We start from the raw sequence: 20653 nt of genomic DNA on the forward strand, positions 1-20653 counted from the left end.
TAGCCAATTGCGCCACGGAAGCTGTTCGTTGTATCCCTGGCAATTTTCTGATGTTATGAGCCTAATCCATCTCTAGCTGTGATTGGAGAAAGGTATGATGAAATATAGGTGATTTTGATGAATGAGATTTCTTATATCTGAGATTAAGATTAAATCTATACTGATCTAAAAAAGAACCTAATTTAAATCTTATATTAGCTAGAAGTAATATAGAGTATACTTAAAGCAATTATACCAGGACTATCACTTATATACACATCCAAAGTAGACAATAATTAAAGCAGCACTTCAGAATCCCCAGATACATATAACCATCAATTATCTTAATTGACTTTGTTTGATGACGCACAATAAATTGCCTCTAAGCATCAAACAGCTTCCGTGGCGCAATTGGCTAGCGCGTCTGACTGTTAATCAGGAGGTTGGAAGTTCGAGCCTTCCCGGGAGCGTTTCTTTTTGTCCCTTTTTGCCCCATTTTTGTGCTTGCTTATCCTTTTAATCCATGTCTGATTTTTGCCTTCTTTTCATTAAATAAGAGGAACCCCTTTTTTTATACTACCAAGGAAATTATCGGCTTATCGAGAGAATAAGGTTTATTCTTCCAAGGTTTCACTGCACTAGGTAGTGCCAGTGTTCAAATATCACGGTTTGTGGATCAAGTTTGGCTTCAAATGGTGGATATATATTTAATCCACACTGTCCAATTGATACCCTGTACATTCGAGTCATCCCTTCAAGTTTCCCTCCGCAAGTGAAGCATTGAATGCTGCGGCACGTCCAACATGATATGGTCCACTCATCAGGTCCGACAATCTCGCCCACGTGCAAATTTGCATGTACAGATGACTCAGAACAAGTCAACCTTGGGAAGCCATCCCGAGGTCACTTGGAACCTTGGAAGGGTTGAAAATCCATGGATCGCGGCAAAGGCCAGGTCCGCACATCATAAACCAGAGATAACATTATGAAAGCAGAAGAAGAAACGAGAAGCATAGATTGATATAATTGCTGTTACCTATCCTCACCTGCAGTTTCTAGGCCGCAAGGAAGTCGGAGGCCGTGGAACTGACATGCGTGATGATGCCGACCTCGGGAGCTAATGACTCGTTTCTGAATGGTCTACATCGGGGCGCGATGGATAGGAGACATGAGCGATGAGATCCGAGATGTTCGAAGAGAGCACTGGATCGAATTCCATGAATGATGATTTGCAGGAAAGAAAAGTGAGCAAGGACCAAAGAAGTATGCAGGAACAGGATGTGAGAGAGAGAGCTACTAGCATGGAAATGGAAGCGTCGCTGGAAGACTATTGATAATACCTATCGACATTGCGCTCCTATTCATACTCTTACTATGTCGGTTAAACAAATTTGAACGTGCAATTTGATCAAATAGTCTCTTGAAAATCCGTGTCTGGGTTACTAGAATTCTAAGGGAGAGGGTAGAAAACTAAGTAAGGAACCGTTCCAGGCCCATTCACATACAGAAAAAAGCCATATAAAGCAAAAAAAGGACATCCCAGGTAATAACTAGCCTCTACCTGGAGGCTGGTACAACCATTTGAATTGATAAGGACCTTTTCTCAGATCTGCATCTCTAACTCTGGTCATGTAGATAGCGCAAAGGCCCACTGGATAGCCTTTGGGGCGCGCTCCCCGATACATGTCTTCCAAGGTTGAACACATGGTCCTCATTGATCGAGGATTTGATATCTTGAATAATCGATATCAAGAAGCCGATTCTGCGTTTAGCCACTCTAGATGAGCTGGGGTACGTTCTCAGCGACGATTGCTCCAAACAATTTGTTTTCAATTCGATGGGAACCAAAGTTCAGTGGTACTTATCTGGTCTAAGTATGCGCGGGGAATTTGGATTGAAATGATTTCCGTTATGGCTTGCGGATGTACATAGAGAATGAATTGGAGGTATTGCTCTGCTGTGCGGCAATTGGGGGTGAAGTAAAGGGAAGTAGAGGGACTGTTGAAGTCGCCCATAGGTAAGCTCACAATGCTTGACAAATCGATACCACCATCATGATAGATGAGACTGGTAGAAGATAGAAGTAACCTTATCAAGAGTCACATTTTCTGTAAGATTAGGCTCCCTGAGACTAAGTTATATCCACTTGGCTGGTAGTCCAAGACCCTGAATACCTAGCCATGCCTGGTTATAGCCCTGAAGCTATTAGACATGTCCTTGTGTAAATTTCAGGATAAATATCAGCTAATACTTATTTTTTTTTTTAGATCTAGAACTGTGATCACGGTTGAGTTAGGGGTGCCTTAAAAAGTAAATCATAGTATGCAGTAACAGAGGGCTATAACAACCCTATAGCCAATGCCCTAATAGAGATAGCAGAAAAGGGGGGGGGGGGGGACCAAAAAAAACCATAAATATTAATTATCTTTCACTTCAGCTATCTCTTACTTTAGTTTTATATATGTAATTACATAGTGATAAAAAGCAATCAGGGGTTAGCTAGGTGGTTAACATTCATTATGGGAAAATGGGGTTTGGCCATGTGGCCCTGAAGTGGTTACTTAACCTTTGAGAAAGCAAAGAAAAAGGTTTAATCCAAGTCGCAACCATAGTCAATATTAGGCGAGAGGATCTTAGTCTCGAGGAATTAGCCTGTATACAACGAACAGCTTCCGTGGCGCAATTGGCTAGCGCGTCTGACTGTTAATCAGGAGGTTGGAAGTTCGAGCCTTCCCGGGAGCGTTTAATTTTGGTATTTTTGTGCTTCAAATTTATTTCAAACCCTTTTTTTATTAGTCTTTTGATCCTCCCTTGCATAGTAAATTAACTACTACAGCCTTGGAATAATCAACATTTGAAACTGTGTAGTGTTTCCAGTAAGATAGAATGAATATTTTTGTATCATCTTTAAAATCAATTTCACATTCATAGATATCTCTATAGTCAACAGGAATTTTACATTATTTATCACAAATCCACCTCACAAGCAATCTATCTAACAATCCGAAGCCAAGCCTAGCAAAGCTCAAACCAATAATTCACAAATATGCAGGGTTCGCACTTAAAAGCTAGTGACCAAGGGGGTACTCACTGGCGCCGCACTCGACTGACAAACACAAGCGGAGACAGAGGTAATAGGAGGCGAAGTGCAGTGAGCATCAACAGTCCAAGTAGAGGTAACAGTACTGGCCTTCTCGTGGACGAGTTTCTCGGCACGAACAAGAACAGGGATAACAGCACCAGTGTTAAGACTGAAAGTACGGTGTCCGACAACTCGCAAGATAGATGAGATCTCACCGGAGTGCGAGGTAACAGAGACAAAAGTATCCTTCTTCACAGAGGCAGAAGTGAAGAAGACCTCGTCGAGAGCCTTGGTGCTACGCTGGTCCTGGGCGTCGCTGGTCTCGGCGGTAACTCCGTTCCAGAGCTCGTCTTGCTCGGCGAAACCGGCCTCAATGGGCCACGAGGGGAACATGTCGTGGATGTAGGTACGGTCGTGACGGTGGTCACAGGTGTGAATGCTGATTCCTTCACGGAAGAGTTCCTTGATCAGGGGCTTGAATTCGGCGCTGCCCTTGGGGAACTTCAGGTCGGTGAAGGTGTAGTTGGCGGTCTGGAGGGTACGAGCCAAAGGACTGACGAAGTAGTTGTCCGGGGTGTGGATGCGTTGCTCGTCGATTTCCTTTTGCCAGAATTTGTGGGCAGTCAGGGCTTGCTCGACACCGTTGTCGGTCAGTTCGGCGTCGTACCAGGTGGCAGTGCCGTTACCGGTGAGCTCGGCCCAGTAGCACTAGTTTTGGGACATTAAATTAGTATTTTATGTAAGCTTTATTGGTAGTGATACATATACTTACGTTCCACGCAGGGGTGCCGTAGTAGGTCTGAGCAGCGTTGTGCCAACCCTCACCGTGACGGCCGAGGAAGAGAACCTTGTACTCGACCTCTCCATTTGACTCATCGTTCAGCTGCTGCACCTGGTTGTAGAAACGCTCCCACTGAGTCATGGATTTGGCATTCTTGAGCTTCTCATCGGCAGGGTAAGTGCGGTTAAGGAGACCGAAGTTGACCGCGGTCTATAGATCCAAAAAAAAATATCTTCATTAGATGACAACCACAAACGACCGGAGATAAGTAAAAATGGGTAAGATTGTCATACATAGTCAAATGTGGAGGCATCAGTCGCGGTCTCATCCTGCAGGAAATAACCAGTCACAGTTGTATAGTTCACGGTGTATGCATGCACTGACGCAGCAAGACCCAACAGGGCCGGAGAGAGAGCCGAAAGCTTCATTTTGTAGGTAAGGATGTGTTTGAGAATGAGTTGAAGTAAAAACTGAAAAGATCGACATCTTCCGGCCTTTTTATGCCTGTTAGGGTGACATGAGCAAATATGTTGTTGCTTTCCCATGTGTTAGGGCCCTGGAATGTTCTCCCCGCAGTGGAGAAGGGCGGAAAGTCCCTGACATCCTATCGAGCGGTACACGTGTCGCATATTTTGGCAGCGGCCTCGCCCGTCCCCGTTTAGGCGTTGTCTGGGCAGGACTAATAGTTATTAGACGCGGCAACAATTCTTCACTTGGCCATGGTTAAATGTTGAAGAATGTTTTTCCATCCAATGGATGGAGTTGTGGAGACCTGTGTCGGCAGTTGTACGCGTGAATCGCTAGAATTTTTCTTAGTTTATACTTTGAGGATTGAAGCTTGGGAAATGAATGCCAAAAAAATAATATCACCGCTTTTTTTGTAGTATATGAGACGAGATCCTGTCAAAGATCGAAATGGTGATAAACAAGGTATAGGTATGGGACAGTATGTATCAAAAATATCCAAATGCTGCCAAATATGCAAGTCCAAAATTCCAATCCAAAGCCAAGCCGGTATCAAAAAATAATGTCAAAACGAAGGTAAGAAAGTAAGGTCGAACCTATGAGGGTTCGCAAGAATTAAATAAGGTCATACCAGACCAATGTGGATCCCAGGCCAATAAACACAATGCGGCTTTGCTCCAAATATGTAAAAAAATCCCTGGTGAAACAACACCGAATAAAGAGACAAGAGAAGAAATAAACAGATGCACAAGGGTAAATAAAAGTGACAGCGGGTCTCCTCGCATGGAGATGGAATAGACAAGCCCCCCCCAATAGGTGTGGGCAAAGGGGTGAAAACAAAATCCAAGAGAAACAACAAAGTTACAGGAAGGACGACACAACACGCTGCGTAGTGGTTCGCCCTAAACCAACAAAAGACACATTTATCGCGGGACATCTCTCATTCATCCATCGAAAGATAGGGGGAAACAAGCCCTCCAATTAAGGGTAGTGATTAGGCGTAGCATTGTTAAAAGTGTACGCCTTAGGCTTGTGGATGGATCCCATCTGCTGAGCTGCAAAACGATGAGTATCCTGTTGGTCGTGGAACTCATGCATCGTAAAGTCAGACGCCTTTCTCTCTCCATCCGTAGAAACAGGCATGTCGGCATCCTCAATTGAGTAAATGAGGGATGGTGAACCAGACACGGCCTCCATGAAGCCATGTCCATGGTGGTCAACAGGCGCATCGTAACCAATAGGAGACACTGTGCTAGAGTGAGGGACCTGAAGACCGGCCTGGAAGTCTGGAGAGGAGAGAGTAGTGCTCTCGGCCCAGCTTCGAGCGGTCATGGGAACTGGGTCACAGGTCACATACTCGGGGAAGCCGTTCATCTGAGCCGGAGCAGACATAGGTGGGGCACCGTTTTGGAAGGGGAATGGAGAGTAGATATCAAGAGGCGTAGTGGGAGGAGATGCAATGTTCACTTGCATGGGCTGAGAAGAGGGGAAGAACTGAGTGTTGGAGTGTGCGGACATGCAGTAGCTGTCTGTGGGTGAAGCTGGCATGAAGTGTTGGAAGTCCTGAGGAGTCAAGGGAGTCGGAGGGGCCAAGGATGATGATGAGACAGATGGCCGCAGCATATCAGCCTTGCTAGACTTCAAGGAGCCTGACTCGGCAAATGTGAAGTTGAGGGGAGATCGCTGGGCAGCGGAAGCCTTACGAACACCAGCGTACCTAGTGTTTAGGTTCTGTGCCGACTTGGTATGCCTCATCGAGTTGCCAGCACCCGAGTTCTGCATACGGCTAGTGGGAGAAAGAGAAGACATTGAAGTCGAAGCTGCTAGGGAGCGAGTGTTGGAAGTACCAATGGCGGCAGGGCGAGGACGCTTACGTCGAGCAGCGAGGTCAAGTTCCTTGCCCGAATCCTTCCATGACGCTCCTCCCTGAGTTGACTGAGTGGGTGTACAGATGCCAATACCCTCCAAAGAGGCTGTGAGAGCGCTAGCCGACTCGCGGCGGGTAACGGAGATATCGGGAGCCTGCATGGACAGGGGGTATTGCATGTTTGTGTAACCCAGACTAGCATCGGGGCTAACGCTGTGCATCATATGTTGATCCTTAGGAGTCTCAACCCAGTCCTCATTTTGAGGGTACTGAGCACCCGCGTACGCATCCACATTGTGGTGCACAGCGTGTGAAGAGCTTGGCAGCTCAGAAAGGGCCTGACTGGTCGGGGGGAACTGGTGACTCTGGGGAGAGGTCCAGTGAGCCGCCTCTTTCACGTCAGGCCAATCCTGGAAAGGCTGGCTCAGAGCTTGGGCCTTGTTCTCAGAGACACTAGGGGCTGCCTTCGGTGGCGCCATCGATGTAGGGGAGATAGCTTCTTCCTCCAACGGGGACTCATGCTTGGAATGCGAGTCTCGTCGTGGAGCGAAGCGATCACGAGCAGCAACTGCAGCGTTCAGTGCTCGCTGCAATGATGCGAAGGTTGCTTCACGGGCAGACTCACTCTTTGTTTTCTGGTGCTTCTTATTCTCCTCGGCCTTTGCATTACCCTCAGCCTTCACAGATTGCGGCTTTGGGGTCGGCGACCTCTCGGGCTCCTCTTTGGGCACCACGGTAGATTGTGACTCTGACGACTGACTAGGACCCTCAGACTTGCGACGAGCAGCCTCCTCAGCCTCAGCCTTAGCTTTTTGCATCTTCTCAAATTCCTCCTGACGTTTTTGTTGCTTTGCCTTGGCGCGTCGATTTTGGAACCAGTTCTATAAGTGAGATCAAAATTAGCCCGGGGAATTCAGCGCATCCATATTTCAAGAACAAAACATACCGCAACGCGAGGTAGACTCAGGTTGGTCTGAGCTGCCAATTGACGCTTAACATTGCTGCTAGGCTTGGGATGAGCTTGGAATTGGTTTTCCAAGGTCTCGACTTGCTCTTTGGTTAACCTTGGGCGAGATAGGTTCTCTGTGTATTCATCGTAGTCCATAATCGGTTGGTGATAGTAGTCGATCATCTCCATAGGAGGGTGAGGGTAGAGATAGCCGTCAATAGGGTGGTGCATCATAGGAGGAGGCACCATAGAAGGATCATAGGCGAGGGTGTGATCCATAGGAAGACCAGAGTGGCCAGGGTAGTTCCATGAGGGATGGATGTAACTCATGATGGCGGATGATGGGGTATAGAATGGAGGGAAAGAATGACGGGGGGAGGGGGCGGAATTAAAGGAAGGGGAAGGGCTGCACAATATAGGGACAGCTCCAAGACACGAGAGGATTATATCATGAGAGGTTTCGGAAAAGGTCGAGAAGCGTGTGATCGGGACCGAGAGTGAATTGGGGGGGATGACCCTGGAAGAGAGGGAATATGGCAAGCAATAAAGAAAAAGAAACTAGCAAACGGACAAGGAGAGACAGAAGTGGGCCAACCAAAAGGAGTGTATGTAAAAAAGAAAAGAAAAGAAAATAATAAAAAAAAGAATGTCAAGAGAGCCACTAAGGATGATGGATGTGAAGAGGAAGAGAGAGAGAAAGAACGAGAGTAATGGGAAAGGGCGGTCTTGACAATGGGCTGTAATGATTGGGTGGAGTATGGGTGGACTAATTAGGAGTAGATTGCTCTTAATACTATCTTCCCCCATATTATATTTTTCTCTGCATGTTGAAAATTACCTATAATAATACCTAAATTACATAGTAAAAATAATTCAAAAAATTCCCAAAAAATAATAATTATTATTATTTAAAAATATTCACCCGGAAAAAAAAACCAGAGAAAAAAAAAACCCAGAGAAATCGGGAGATTTCCTGCGCTCGGGCAACGAGAGATCTGATCGTCTTGACAACTCCCCGGTTAGGGTCAACGTAAGTGATGAAAATGGAATAGTCATGATTTTCCTAATTAAAATAAAAATCAATAAAAATCCCCAAAAAGTATTTTAGAATATTTCCATGAGATTAGGTACCCAATAGTCAGGTTAGAAGAAAATCCTCCTCATTACGTGACTTGTACATACTAAATAACCCGTGGAGTCCGAGTAGCGCTACCGCTCGCGCGGTTCTAGGGGGTGGCGGCCTGGGCTCAGACTGCACAGGGTTCCGGTCTGGAAGGATCACATTATCCACTTAGACCTAGCTAGTATAGGTAACTCCCAAGTTAACTACATCATATCTAACATTTTTTAAGTATGAAATCGGAATACTGGGGAACATTTTCAATGTAAGATTTGATGCTATTAACAGATGAAAATTATGGGATTAAAAAAATGACTTCCTTTAGTTTCTCCTATATTCCCCAAAGTGAGGCGCGGCAGATGATACTCGGCACCTAAGCTAAATGTAGAGAAAATGCTCCCCCCCATTTTGCCCACAGCCCTAAGCAAATTGGATGTCTCCAAAAAAAAAAAATACTATGGTTCTAGCCAATTAAAAGTACGCCTCTGATCAACCGCTGTTTGAGAAAGGATCCACTATGATGTTTATTTTCAGTCACTGTACTCCGGAGTCTCCGTAGTACGTGTTTACCATACGCAATTCTTGACTACCTTTCGACGTTTGACGATAATGACTTCCAGAAGAAAGAATAAAAGTGTAAACAAAGCGTTCCATGGTAAGAAAGACGGCTCGGGAACTGAGTTGAGAGCCCCTGGAGGTACTGAAGTTTGGTTCAACCTATTAGAAGCTAAAGATTGTACAGCTCCGATGTGCTTTGGTCCCTTGATGATGGGGAAAAATAATGACCAAGTTCTCCGTAGATTTTGGGTCTTTTTTCTTTTTTTCTTTTTTTCTTATTTTTCCTTTTCCTTTTCTTTTTTTTTGGATTTTCGTCCCGCCCTTTGGTCAGTTCCTGCATTAGCGTCATGTCTGAGCCCAAGAAAAATCTCTGTAGGCAGAAAAAATAATTAAAAAAGGTTAGTGGAGTCGATATAGGGGCGATGCAAAGAAAATCGTCAGAAGTATCCCACTTTAATAGTACTCCATAGTAATCTTAGTAGGATCTTAGTAGGACGCCTCTATACCTTTTTTTCTAGGCGTGAAGAAGTTTTGGAATTCATGAATTCATGACATGGAGAACAAAGTGGGTCAGGGAAATGAGCATCAAATTCGACCCATCCCTGTAATCTGTCACGGGTGATCCAACATGCATGGCCGTGAAGGAGAGAAGAAGGGGTGGAACCTAAAAGGGAGAGAGAGATAGATAGAAGCTTTAAAATTTTCTTTTTTCATAATTTGAATTTGTTGAACTTTGGTGACTCGTGTATCTTCGAGATGCTTCTTAGTTTCTTAGTACCGGCACCGGGGATCTGGGATGATCAATTGATCGGAGCATGTTCCCCGACAATTCGTCGATTGTACTACTGTACCTGACCATATCGAGGCTCATCTCCCATGATCGCCATATCGATGGGGCCGATGATGTCGTTTCGACACTATTGAGGTTTGAAGCAAGCTGTCTTGTCAGCTATCTGTCAGCTAGATCGTGTCTGGGCATGGAGACAGAGGTCGAAAATCCGCTAAACTTCTTTAGGGATATATGGCAGTGTGCCAAGTGCAACTAAACATCAATAGTCGACAGATCCTGTCGATCACTTTCAGGATCTGCCGAGCTTTGTTTTTTGTTTCTTTTCACCTTGGACCCCTCTTAGGTCCTTCCAGGTCCTGTGATCCGGAGTGACACAATCGTGATTTATTTTTTCTTAATCCCGGTAGTATGGATGGGGGAGGATCCCTTAGTGACGGCGCTAAACGGCTTGAATCTAGAGGCGCCATGCAATTAAGTCACGAGGTTTGATATGCAGTCCCAATCGAGTCGTTCCCCTCTATTCATTGGGGGAATGATGCTATGTCCACTATTTTTTTTTATTTCACCCCCCCTTGTCCAAATTCCTGCAGATAGGTGCAGCAAGCTCTCCTAGCTATCCTCCGTAGCTCCCGAGGGCGTCATAATAGAGTCAAATAAGAACTTGGTTTCTTATTCTTGATACATACCCATGCTTCATGTAAGCTGCTGTGTATCCTGTAGTTTGGATTATCAAACGTTTGATCATGCATCTCATCTCTCAGTTTGATCCGATCTATAACTATAACGGCTATGAGTGCGCGGGGTTTCCCTTTACCGGCATACATCTCTCTTTCATTATTGTTCATAAAACCATGACAGCAAACCGTTGCACAAGAATCCAAGGCCCCAAAAGTCAAAACTATGGAGTCAGTCTGATTCCGGAGAATCCCAATCCTAAAACCTTGATATCGTCGTACAGCCCCAAAGTACGAACCGTGATGTACATGGAATTCACTATCACAGATACTCTGTATGGAGTACCACCCAAGTACCTTACCCTCTTAGTCCTTGGCCCCTCCAACTATACGCGGCCTGATGCAAAAGCCAAGATAGATAATCACTAGAATGAGGGGAAGAGAAACCCCGGCCCAACGGAAGCTTTACCCTAAAACTTGAAGCCACGAGGTACGAGGTCCCACGATGCCCCCTCCTATTAAAATTTCCAAACGTGATCACCTCCTTTTCCTACCGATTCCGGAGCTGGATCTGAGTATGTAGAAACGTATAACGCTCCAATCCAAGGCAAATCGTTTCGATTCAACCAGTAAGATAGATTTTTGAGATTTTTGAGACGAAACGTGAGTGGGGGTGAATCGTGTATCCACACAATCAGGGGGTTATTCCTTTGGGTCTCCTCCCCGGAAACCATTCAAATCTCCAGTTATGGAGTATATACGAAGTTGAAGCCAGACGAGACCGAAAACCTTCACTCTTCGATATCTTGGATAGGCCCCACGCTTGGAATGGAGCAACAACGTGGCCATCGGATCCATGAATGCCCCTCATCAAACCTTGTGCTTGTACTTTCGGAACACACGTCGTGAACACCCAGTTCCGATGATCGTCGTCCTTTTGACAATCTAGGTTAGTAGACGTCTCTGTTCAAAGCTTCACGTGCAGTAGGGGCGCCTATCAGAGTTGCGAATCACATTAATGGAGTAAAAAAAAAACATGAGCAATCGCACAATCACAGTGGAGGGATTTGCAGATTTGCGGGAGGGATTGTGTGTGCTGGCGCTCGCCCCTCTTACTCTTTTCTCTTCTGCCCCACAATGTCAACCAAGCCTCATGATGAGAGAAAGAGGAAAATGTGGACAATTGAAAAAAAAAAATTTACTCTGAGAGATTCACTGGTACGCTAAGATACAGCCCGAAGCTATAGAATACTCCGTGTGCTATGACCCCGGTCTAGTCAAGAATCTCCGAATGCCCCGCAGCAGTATGTTTTAGGGGGGGGGGGGGTAAGAAAGTCCACTAGGGTGATGGTTATGGTGTGCATGTGTGAATCAATCCTCATAGTAGATTCGTTGTTCCTATCTCCGTCATCTCCGTCATCAGGATTAGGGGGGAGATGTGGACAGGATCTACTCTTGACGTGCCCCTGGATTGATCTGCAACGCGTGAATCCCGCACGGATCCCTTGGCCCCATCCGACTATTGATTGGATCTGGAGTGAACCGTTATGGTGGGACAAAAATCTCAAATATCGGAGAGCGAAAGAGAAGAATACAGCCTGAAGAGAATGAGCTTTTCGGAAGTGTTCGAGCCACCGAGTCGGGTCAAATGAAACCCCCCCCCCAAAAATCGATAGTAGAACCGAATTCCCCCCAAACTCCATCTGCTAATTCCCCGAAACCACTTCCTCTTCCCCCATGATCGACATGAAGGGTTCTTTTGTGTGACAGCAGTGACATCGCATCACCTTTTCCCTTTGGGCCGCGAAGTCCTTGGCAACTTGGGGGATCTGAGGATCGACCTCTTCGGAGCACTGATTCCGTCTCCGATCATTAAGTCCCCGCTTTCTCGCCCCAAACTCTTGTGTCATCTACTGCGAACAGGTGATTTCAAGTTGTACTCCATACTTATCATCCCCCTGTAAACTCGGACTGGGCTTTTTCGGTGACAATAGTGTGCTCCGCAGTGGCTGAGGCTGAGTGGTTCCTGCTTAGGTTTGTGTTTTCTTTTCCTCCCTTGTTTTGCTTTTCCCATTCTCTTATGGGGGAAAAAGTGATAGGATCATCTCGAAATGTGACAGATCTTCCGGATCTACCACCTTTGTTCCCATTAACTCCCCCTGATGTGGCTTGGCTGAAGGAACTTGAGTCGAAAATAGCTGTGGCGGTGCGTCACTCCCGTACAGGGATGTCAATTCGGACTCCGTAGAAGTAACATAGATTATGTATTTGTCAAAGGTCCCGGGCAACCAATGACCATTTTAGGACTTCCGTAGAGTAACTTGATGCAAGTAAATGAAGAAAGCCATACATTTGGGACTGTCCGTGACATCCGTTTTCACCCCGGCGCAGGCCCCCTTCGATTGTACTCCCGATGCTGTGGTTCAGATCGGAATCAACAAGAACCAAAGAAAAAAAAACCTGCTCATGTACGTGATAAGGGTGCTCATCCCGCCACTTTCGCCATCACGCATTTGGGAGGTGACCAGGATATGATTCTACAGTAGTTCAGGAAAATCACCAAAAATGGAAAGATGGAAAATCCATGATCTACCAAAGATCTACCTCGATTTGACGATCCGGATCCCCAAGTCTGCAATTCAAATCCCACCGTGACGGAGCCATATCCTGATTGGGATTTTTTTCTCGTATACTTAACCGCCGTGCTGTACGTGATGTACGGAATACGGTGTGCATCAACGCCGGAGCAGAGTATCCCTGATCTAGACATGGATCACTGGGACATCCCAACATCTGGGCTTTCCGTATTATGATGTTCAGGAGTCCTGCACAACTCAACCACTCTCAGGCTTTTCTCTCTCCGAATCCCGTGCGCAGGATGATTCAACAGGTTCAACTTATCTGTCCCCACATCCCTTGCATGATCTCTCCCATCGAGACTTGACTGGCTGCATGAGGGTCTATTAGGGTAGTTGGAAAAGCTCTCTCTCTTTTTCCTATTCTCTCAACCATCCAGAATTCAGTATAGAACACACTCGCCCCTTCCCGAAGATCCGCCGTCGGCAAAACAATATACTTGTAACATTTCAACCCGCTCAATTGCAGCCGCACGGCACAATATACTTTGTTTCCGTGTTGCCCCTCGTGAGAGCGGACCTGTAATAAGTGCAGATGGCTGCAGTCTGTCGGGTGTAATGTACTCTTTGGCGTTTTTTTATCGAGTACAATACGGCTGTCATTACATCCTAGATCCCTGAAATCAGTTTCCATATGTGGGAGTATGTCCTTCCTAATGTTCTGAAAGATGAGCCATGGAGGTTCTTGACTGGTGGATCTTACCTTGGGGGTTGGATCCTAGTCAATTTCAAACTGGGCTTAAGATGCAGATACGTTTCAGCGTGGTCAAACTTGCATGAACAACTGTTCGCAACATGGTTGCTGGGGTTGCCATGTGTGGCTGCGTAATGAAGTCTTGCTGTTTTTTCTTCGGTCATGCTGTAAAGAGCAAATCAGGAACCTTGGAATCCGATCATTATGCCTTGGATACGGAGTACTCGAGTATCTTACTGGATACCAAGTACTACAGTAAATACCGCAAAGATGCATTCAGCGCAATTCATGACCGCCACCGGTGTTTCTTTCATGCCGAGCATGCGAAGTCACCTGAGTAGTGCAGTAGGTCCGACATCTAGATTCATGATGTCCGGTGTCCAAGCTGAATGGAACCTTTTCATAACTCCGAAGTTCGCACATCCGAGTCCGAGATTCCATTGGAACGGATTTTCTGGCTATTATCCCTGCAAATAAGACATGAGAGTCTTTTCCTGCTTCTGCTGCTGTCATCACGCCGGTGCAGCAGGGCGTTTAACAATCTAAGTTTTAGTTTCATGCACTGTCAAAGCTCCTGCTTATCACGTAGGATCTTCTTCCACACCTGGCACACACACACACAGTTGCACACCTTAATCGCTCGTCTTGGGAACGTATTTGGAATACAAATACAAACTTGAGGTCGAGGTCGGCACTTGGTTGCCGATCCGTGAAGGGCGTGAGAAGAGATCCCGAACCCCGTGTGACCCCAACTCCGCCAGTTGGGTTTGGAATCCCGTCATCTAGCACCGACCTTAGTGGTCGGCTTCGGTATGGATGATGATCGGTAGTTCAGGGAATGATAACTCCATTTGATACCATAGGAAAATCCCTCTTTGATATCTGTAAGAGTTACCAGCCGTTTTCTTACGGTGTTTTGTCACCGAGGCCGCCCTTCTACCCCCTGCAGGAACCATCCGTATATGGACTATCAGACAAAGGTACGAGTACTACCTCAATAAGATCCGCAGGACTGGACCTTGGAAGCATGATGACACCGCTTAAAAGTCAAAAGGGTCCCGGGAACAAAAGTACTGTGAAATATTGTGAAACGAGACGAGTGTATAACAACCTCGATCTGGATCTTAGTGTAGTACACATACTTTAGTGCACGTTTTATACAAACTCCAAGTATCTGGTATGGAACTCAGCTCCACTTCTATATTCTATGCTGTGCAACTTCAAGACTGATCTTCAATGGCCCACCACTAGCTGCATCTGGATCTGCATCTGCACCTGCACCCACAACCACCCACCAAACCTTGACCCCTGCAGAGTCCTATTGAAAGGCATTCGCGATCTCAATCTGGACCCGCCCATCCACAACGCCCTTCACCGAGACACTACGCAAGTCTTCCACAATCCAATCCGCCCCAGCCGCCTGAAGCTTTTCCAAAGCGTGCGTCGTCGTCAGCGCAATCACCTTGAACCCAGCTGCTTTTCCAGCTTTGATTCCAGAAGGCGCATCCTCAAACACAACGATGTTTGTTGATTCCTCAATTCCAAGCTTCTTACGGCCGAGCAGGTAGCATCGTGGATCCGGCTTGCCGAGCTCAACGTCCTGAGCGACGACGAGAATCTTGGGTCTGGCGAGCTTCATAACGCCCAGCCAGCCGTCAATAAGGGCTGATGTGCCTGATGTGACGACTCCCCATTTCGCGCCGGAGTCTTCTAGGGCTGCGAGGAGGTCCCGACCTCCGGGGATCTCGACGGCGTCGGAACCGTATTTCTTTGGGATGAGGCCTTCAACGAAGTTGACATCTATTCACGAATGACTAGAATTAGTAAACCTATCTTCCGCGTGATTTTTTCCTTTTCGGAAGTATTCTGGATTGGACTTGTTGTGCAGGAACGTACATTCCCAGTTCGCTTTGCTCTGATCGTATAGTTGCATCACATCGATGCTTCTGCGGCCGTGAGAGGTGGCCAGGATAGTCTTTGGGTCGATGCCGAGCTCGGCACCAATTCTGAAACATGTGTAAGTTATTATTACTGTAGAGTATACCCATTTTTGGGTGTTTTCTTTCAAGGGTATCAGGTACTCACTCGTGCCAGTGCTTGACGATAGCTAGTGGGTCTCTGCGTTAGCATTCCAATTGTATCTACCACCGGTAGCCTCGGATGTTTGACAAACCATCTGTAGAATCCACAATTGTGCCATCGAAATCAGATAGGACACCATCAAAGGTGTGCACCTGCGGGGGCGCAGAGAAGGTGCCTGTCTCGGATGCCATGGTGGGGTGAGATGAAGGCGGGGAATATATTCCGAGGGATAGATTGATTATGGAGGTTGCCAATTGGCAAAATGTGTAAGTTAAGACAAGTTTCAAGATAAAAATGACCTTAAAGTGTGATTCAATTCTATAAGAATGGGAGAAATATCTAGAGAACGAAAGAGCGAGTTATAAGATCTTGAAGTTAACGTCGCCCAAGCGGAATCACTACTAGATCTGGCAGAGATTCCGCCAGTTTGCACTATTTGCACCATTTGTTCTATTTTATCGGCGATCGGCATAACTATTCGCCGCTTATCGAAATATCGCATGTCTTGGCACTCAACTTTTTCGAGGCGGGTTGGAGGAGCGCAATTGTCAGTTTACATCGTTTTTGTTTCTTGGAACTGTAGCAAAAATGGTCAAGAACAACTTTGGTGAGAATTACTTATCTCTATACTGAGAAATCTTTTATCTCAAGACCAAGTCTAACTTTTTCTCGATAAACAGGCAAGAGCTCCAAGCGGGTGCCCGTTCGCCTTCGTCACAAAATTGAAAAGGCCTCAGTTGCCAAGCAGAAGAAGCAGAGAAAGCTCGCAAAGAAGGTGCGTGCAGTATGGCTGGCTGCTGTTGTGCAGAACTGGCGATTACAGGATTTTTGGACAATTTCTCACAATTTTATCTACAGAACCCCGAATGGCGGTCTAAGATTAAGAAGGACCCGGGCATTCCCAGCCTTTTCCCCTTTAAGGACAAGATCCTCCATGACATCGAGGAGAAGAAGCGCATGAAGCAGGAGGAGCAGGAGCGCATTCGTGAGGAGGCCCGCATCCGCCGAGGTGAGGCCAAGCAGGCCAAGGGCGCCAACTCCGAGGGCGTGGATATCGACGAGAACGACCTGATGGACGACGATATGGATCTGGAGGGTGAGGATTCTAATCCCATGGCTGCGCTGCTCGCCTCAGCACGGGCCCGTGCTACCGAATACGATGGCGAGAACGGAAGCGATGACGATATGGAGGATGACGACGACGAGATGGACGAGGACGAAGAGGGTGGCGTGTCTTTCAAAGATATTGATATCCCCGACGTGGTCAACGCAAAGAACCCCACCAAGGAGAGCTCACGGCGTGCCTTTGACAAGGTCTTCAAGTCTGTCACTGATGCTGCGGATGTGGTTCTGTACGTTCTTGATGCTCGCGACCCCGAGGGTACTCGGTCAAAGGAAGTGGAGCGCGAGATCATGGCTGCGGACAACGGCTCTAAGCGTCTCATTCTCATCCTGAACAAGATTGACCTTGTCCCTGCTCCCGTCCTCAAGGCCTGGTTGGTGCACCTGCGCCGTTACTTCCCTACTCTCCCGCTCAAGGCCTCTAGCGGCTCTGGCAATGCACACACCTTCGATCACAAGGAGTTGACTGTCAAGGGTACCTCGGAGACACTGTTCCGTGCCCTCAAGGCCTATGCGGCCAGCAAGCAGCTGAAGCGCTCCGTCTCTGTCGGTGTTATCGGTTACCCCAACGTCGGAAAGTCCTCCGTCATCAACGCTCTTACAGCTCGTCTCAACAAGGGATCCAGCAACGCATGCCCTACTGGTGCTGAGGCTGGTGTGACCACAAACCTGCGTGAGGTCAAGCTCGACAACAAGCTCAAACTCATCGACTCTCCCGGTATTGTCTTCCCTAGCGCCAACGGCAAGACTGGCAAGAAGACCAAGGAGAATGAGCAGGCTCGTCTGGTCCTGCTGAATGCCATCCCCCCCTAAGCACATCGAGGATCCCATTCCTGCCGTCAACCTGCTTGTCAAGCGTCTTTCTCAGTCGGATAACCTCATCGCTAAGATGCTTGAGGTTTATGGCATCACTTCTCTCTTCCCCACTCACGGTGACAAGACCACCGATTTCCTGATCCAGGTGGCCCGCAAGCGCGGACGTCTTGGAAAGGGCGGTGTCCCTAACGTCGAGAGTGCTGCCATGACTGTCATCAACGACTGGAGAGATGGACGTATTCAAGGTTGGGCTACTGCTCCAACCCTCCCCGTGAATGCTGCTCCCGATTCCACTGTGGAAGCCGGTGCTCCTATGGCTGATACTACCCAAGTTGTTACGGAGTGGGCCAAGGAATTCAAGATCGAGGGCCTCTGGGGCAACGGTGCTGGCGATGATGAGGAGATGGCGGAGTAAATGGGTTCTTGAAGTTCTATCTCTTGTCATATCCCGTTACGATTCCAGCTGTTCTCGTTGTCGATTTCAATGGATACCAAAAAGTAGGCGTTTATTTGGTTGTTCTAGTTTTTTTCAATCGAAGCATTTGTCAATATCTTTAGACGAGCGCGAATTATACAATGGAGTTTTAAGTTCTAAGATGAGATCAAAAGTAGTATTGTGTATTTTGATATCAGATGAAATGAGAGAAATGAATACTTAAGACAAAATCAAAGTCATCCCAGTCTCAATCGACTAGTAATACCGATATAGCCCTTCCATACTCAGTACACAGTACCTCTGTAATGTGGCAAGAACTGGAACCCTGCAGTGGAGTCCCCACACCGCGCCAATCCCAACCGCATTGCGCGACGCGGATTTCGCGTTTTCATCCTCTCCATCCAACCTCAACTCAACATTGATTCGACGGTTATCCAAAACAACATTGACCCGGTGGTAGGACTTCGCAGAAATAACCCAGCAGTCTACCACCACCCAATATCCAGTTCTCGATCATATCCAACCTACCCTTACGATCCAACCCGACCGAACATCCTATACCAGACAAGAACAAATTAAGAGGAGCAGGGAATCCGAAAGGAGCAAGGCTCTCATAAAGCTGAAGCAATATGCCTCCTCGCAAATCTACGTCCTCGGTGACGCCCGCCGACCCAGACGACCATTCACAGCTCTCGCCGATGGCGCCGGCAGCAGACAAGCCTGTCACTGCGACTGAGCAACAGATAAAGGCGAGAGCGGAGCTGGGCGTGAGCGTTGATGTAAGCGTATACAGAAAGATAGTGTGTCTGTGAAAGATTCCAAGCTAATATGCTCGTTTTGAATAGGATTATCTTCTCCCTCGCTCGTTAACCATTCGTCTTGCCAAATCGGTTCTCCCACCCAATACTACCATCCAGAAGGATGCTGTGCTGGCTATACAGAAGGCAGCTACGGTTTTTGTCTCCTACCTATCGTCCCAGTATGTCCATATCTACGTTCTATTTCATTTCACTTTTTCATATACCCTGATCGATGCTCCTACACTATCTTGACTTCTCTTCAGCTGGGATGAGGAAGCCTTTACTAATATACTGTACAGTGCCAACGACGCCACCCTGAAACGAACTCTCGCCCCAGCAGACGTCTTCGCCGCGCTTTCGGAACTGGAATTCGATTCCTTCCGCCCCAGACTTGAGCAAGAGCTGGATGCATTCATGGAAATCAAGGCTGGAAAGCGAAAGGCGAAGAAATCGGATGTGAATGGTGCCGCATCTGCTGGTGCTGCTACCGCTGAGGATGTAGAGATGGTTGATAATCCCACGAAGCGGGTGAAGCGGGATTCTGATGGGGCTGAAGCAGTCATGCAGGGGGATGGGGATGGGGATGGTGATGAGACGCAGGAAGAAGAGATCGAGGAGGAGGAAGAACAGGAGCAGGAGGAGGAGGAGGAGGAGGAGGAGGAGGAAGAGGAGACGCAGGATAGAGTCGAGGAGGATATTGATCGGGTTGAGGATCTGGATCAGACTACTAGGCCTATGGATCCGGATGCCGATGAGACGGATGATGATGATGGACCGGCTAGTCAGTTGCGTGATGACTTGGGTCTTGGCTAAGATTGATATAGAGCTTGTTTTGATACTTCAATTGGTTGATTGTTTCTGAGCAGCTGTTTGAGTTGCCGTATAATAGATAATGATAAATGGTTCGATGCGGTTTTCAATCGTTGCTAGCACCTGCATATTGGAACCTTGGAATACCCAGGTCACAGCCTAGGTGAATCCATGTCACGGTAATGCGCATAAAAACCTTGGAACCTGCACATGTGTAGTGTCTGGTGGACTGAATAGAGCGCAGCCCTGGAGGACCACCTGCCCAGGTGGGCATCCATTAATTAGATAAATATATATTTTGTTTGCATTTATGAGAGGAATGGATCAGTATATGTCCTTTATTTCAGAGTCAACCGTGACGCATGAACTATGTAAACTTCAAGTTGGATCTAATCCATCTCAGGCTAGTACCTAGGTATTATATATTCAGTATCATATGGATGATCATGATGCATGTGCACTGGGGCAGATAGAACTACTTCAAGTTCCAAGGTTGAATGCACATGTGAATTCGACATTCAAATTGGAGATAATGTACTACTAACAAGCATATTGAAGAATTACTGGGCAAGAAGTGAACACATGTGCATTTGAAGCGAACAACCCCGAGACAAAGATGCCAGGAGATGAATTCCTACTCTGATTTGAAGAGCACAATTAATCCTAGGTAGTACATCTTAATATTTAACATTTGTCTTGATAACACCCCACCCATGATCAGGAATAAGAAAAATCCCCTTGAAATAAAGGACCACCACGAAACGCCAACGCCACCCATGCATCGAACCGGAGTCTATCATTGGTATCTTGCGAGAAGGACGGAAAAAAAATGACCGACTGCTTCCCAGAGACATTCGGAAGAAGTAGCTAAGTAAAGGACCTTCGAATATGAAGGGACGAAGAAGATGAAAGAGAACAAAGATTAAGATCGGAAATCATAGCGCCGTCTGCAATATGCATCATACCATGATTCAAGGAAAAGAATATGAAGA

General features: G+C 46.8%; 5 protein-coding genes across 5 annotated transcripts; 2 read left to right on the forward strand and 3 right to left on the reverse strand.

Moving 5' to 3' along the window:
- Positions 1–3040: 3040 nt before the first annotated feature.
- N7483_011186 (uncharacterized protein) lies at positions 3041–4270 on the reverse strand (the record flags this gene model as incomplete). The annotated part of the gene is made up of 3 exons (XM_057094613.1): positions 3041–3769; positions 3834–4052; positions 4136–4270. 3 exons carry the CDS (start codon positions 4268–4270, stop codon positions 3041–3043), a joined length of 1083 nt encoding a protein of 360 aa, XP_056940584.1.
- A 1018-nt stretch (positions 4271–5288) lies between these two features.
- On the reverse strand, positions 5289–7453 carry N7483_011187 (homeobox domain-containing protein; the record flags this gene model as incomplete). The annotated part of the gene is made up of 2 exons (XM_057094614.1): positions 5289–7055; positions 7121–7453. The coding sequence occupies 2 exons, from the start codon at positions 7451–7453 to the stop codon at positions 5289–5291; spliced, it is 2100 nt and encodes a 699-aa protein (XP_056940585.1).
- Positions 7454–14913: 7460 nt separating this feature from the next.
- Positions 14914–15868, reverse strand: N7483_011188 (HAD family hydrolase; the record flags this gene model as incomplete). The annotated part of the gene is made up of 4 exons (XM_057094615.1): positions 14914–15395; positions 15492–15601; positions 15681–15702; positions 15769–15868. 4 exons carry the CDS (start codon positions 15866–15868, stop codon positions 14914–14916), a joined length of 714 nt encoding a protein of 237 aa, XP_056940586.1.
- A 397-nt stretch (positions 15869–16265) lies between these two features.
- On the forward strand, positions 16266–18030 carry N7483_011189 (GNL3/Grn1 family GTP-binding protein; the record flags this gene model as incomplete). Its single annotated transcript, XM_057094616.1, has 4 exons — positions 16266–16284; positions 16358–16452; positions 16536–17585; positions 17614–18030. 4 exons carry the CDS (start codon positions 16266–16268, stop codon positions 18028–18030), a joined length of 1581 nt encoding a protein of 526 aa, XP_056940587.1.
- A 650-nt stretch (positions 18031–18680) lies between these two features.
- cbfA (uncharacterized protein) lies at positions 18681–19664 on the forward strand (the record flags this gene model as incomplete). Its single annotated transcript, XM_057094617.1, has 3 exons — positions 18681–18830; positions 18897–19030; positions 19115–19664. The coding sequence occupies 3 exons, from the start codon at positions 18681–18683 to the stop codon at positions 19662–19664; spliced, it is 834 nt and encodes a 277-aa protein (XP_056940588.1).
- Between the last annotated feature and the right edge of the window lie 989 nt (positions 19665–20653).

This window comes from Penicillium malachiteum (genome assembly GCF_028827825.1).
Source record: "Penicillium malachiteum strain IBT 17515 chromosome Unknown utg000005l:1.0-9002435.0:326005.0-9005861.0, whole genome shotgun sequence".
In the NCBI taxonomy this organism is placed as follows: domain Eukaryota; kingdom Fungi; phylum Ascomycota; class Eurotiomycetes; order Eurotiales; family Aspergillaceae; genus Penicillium; species Penicillium malachiteum.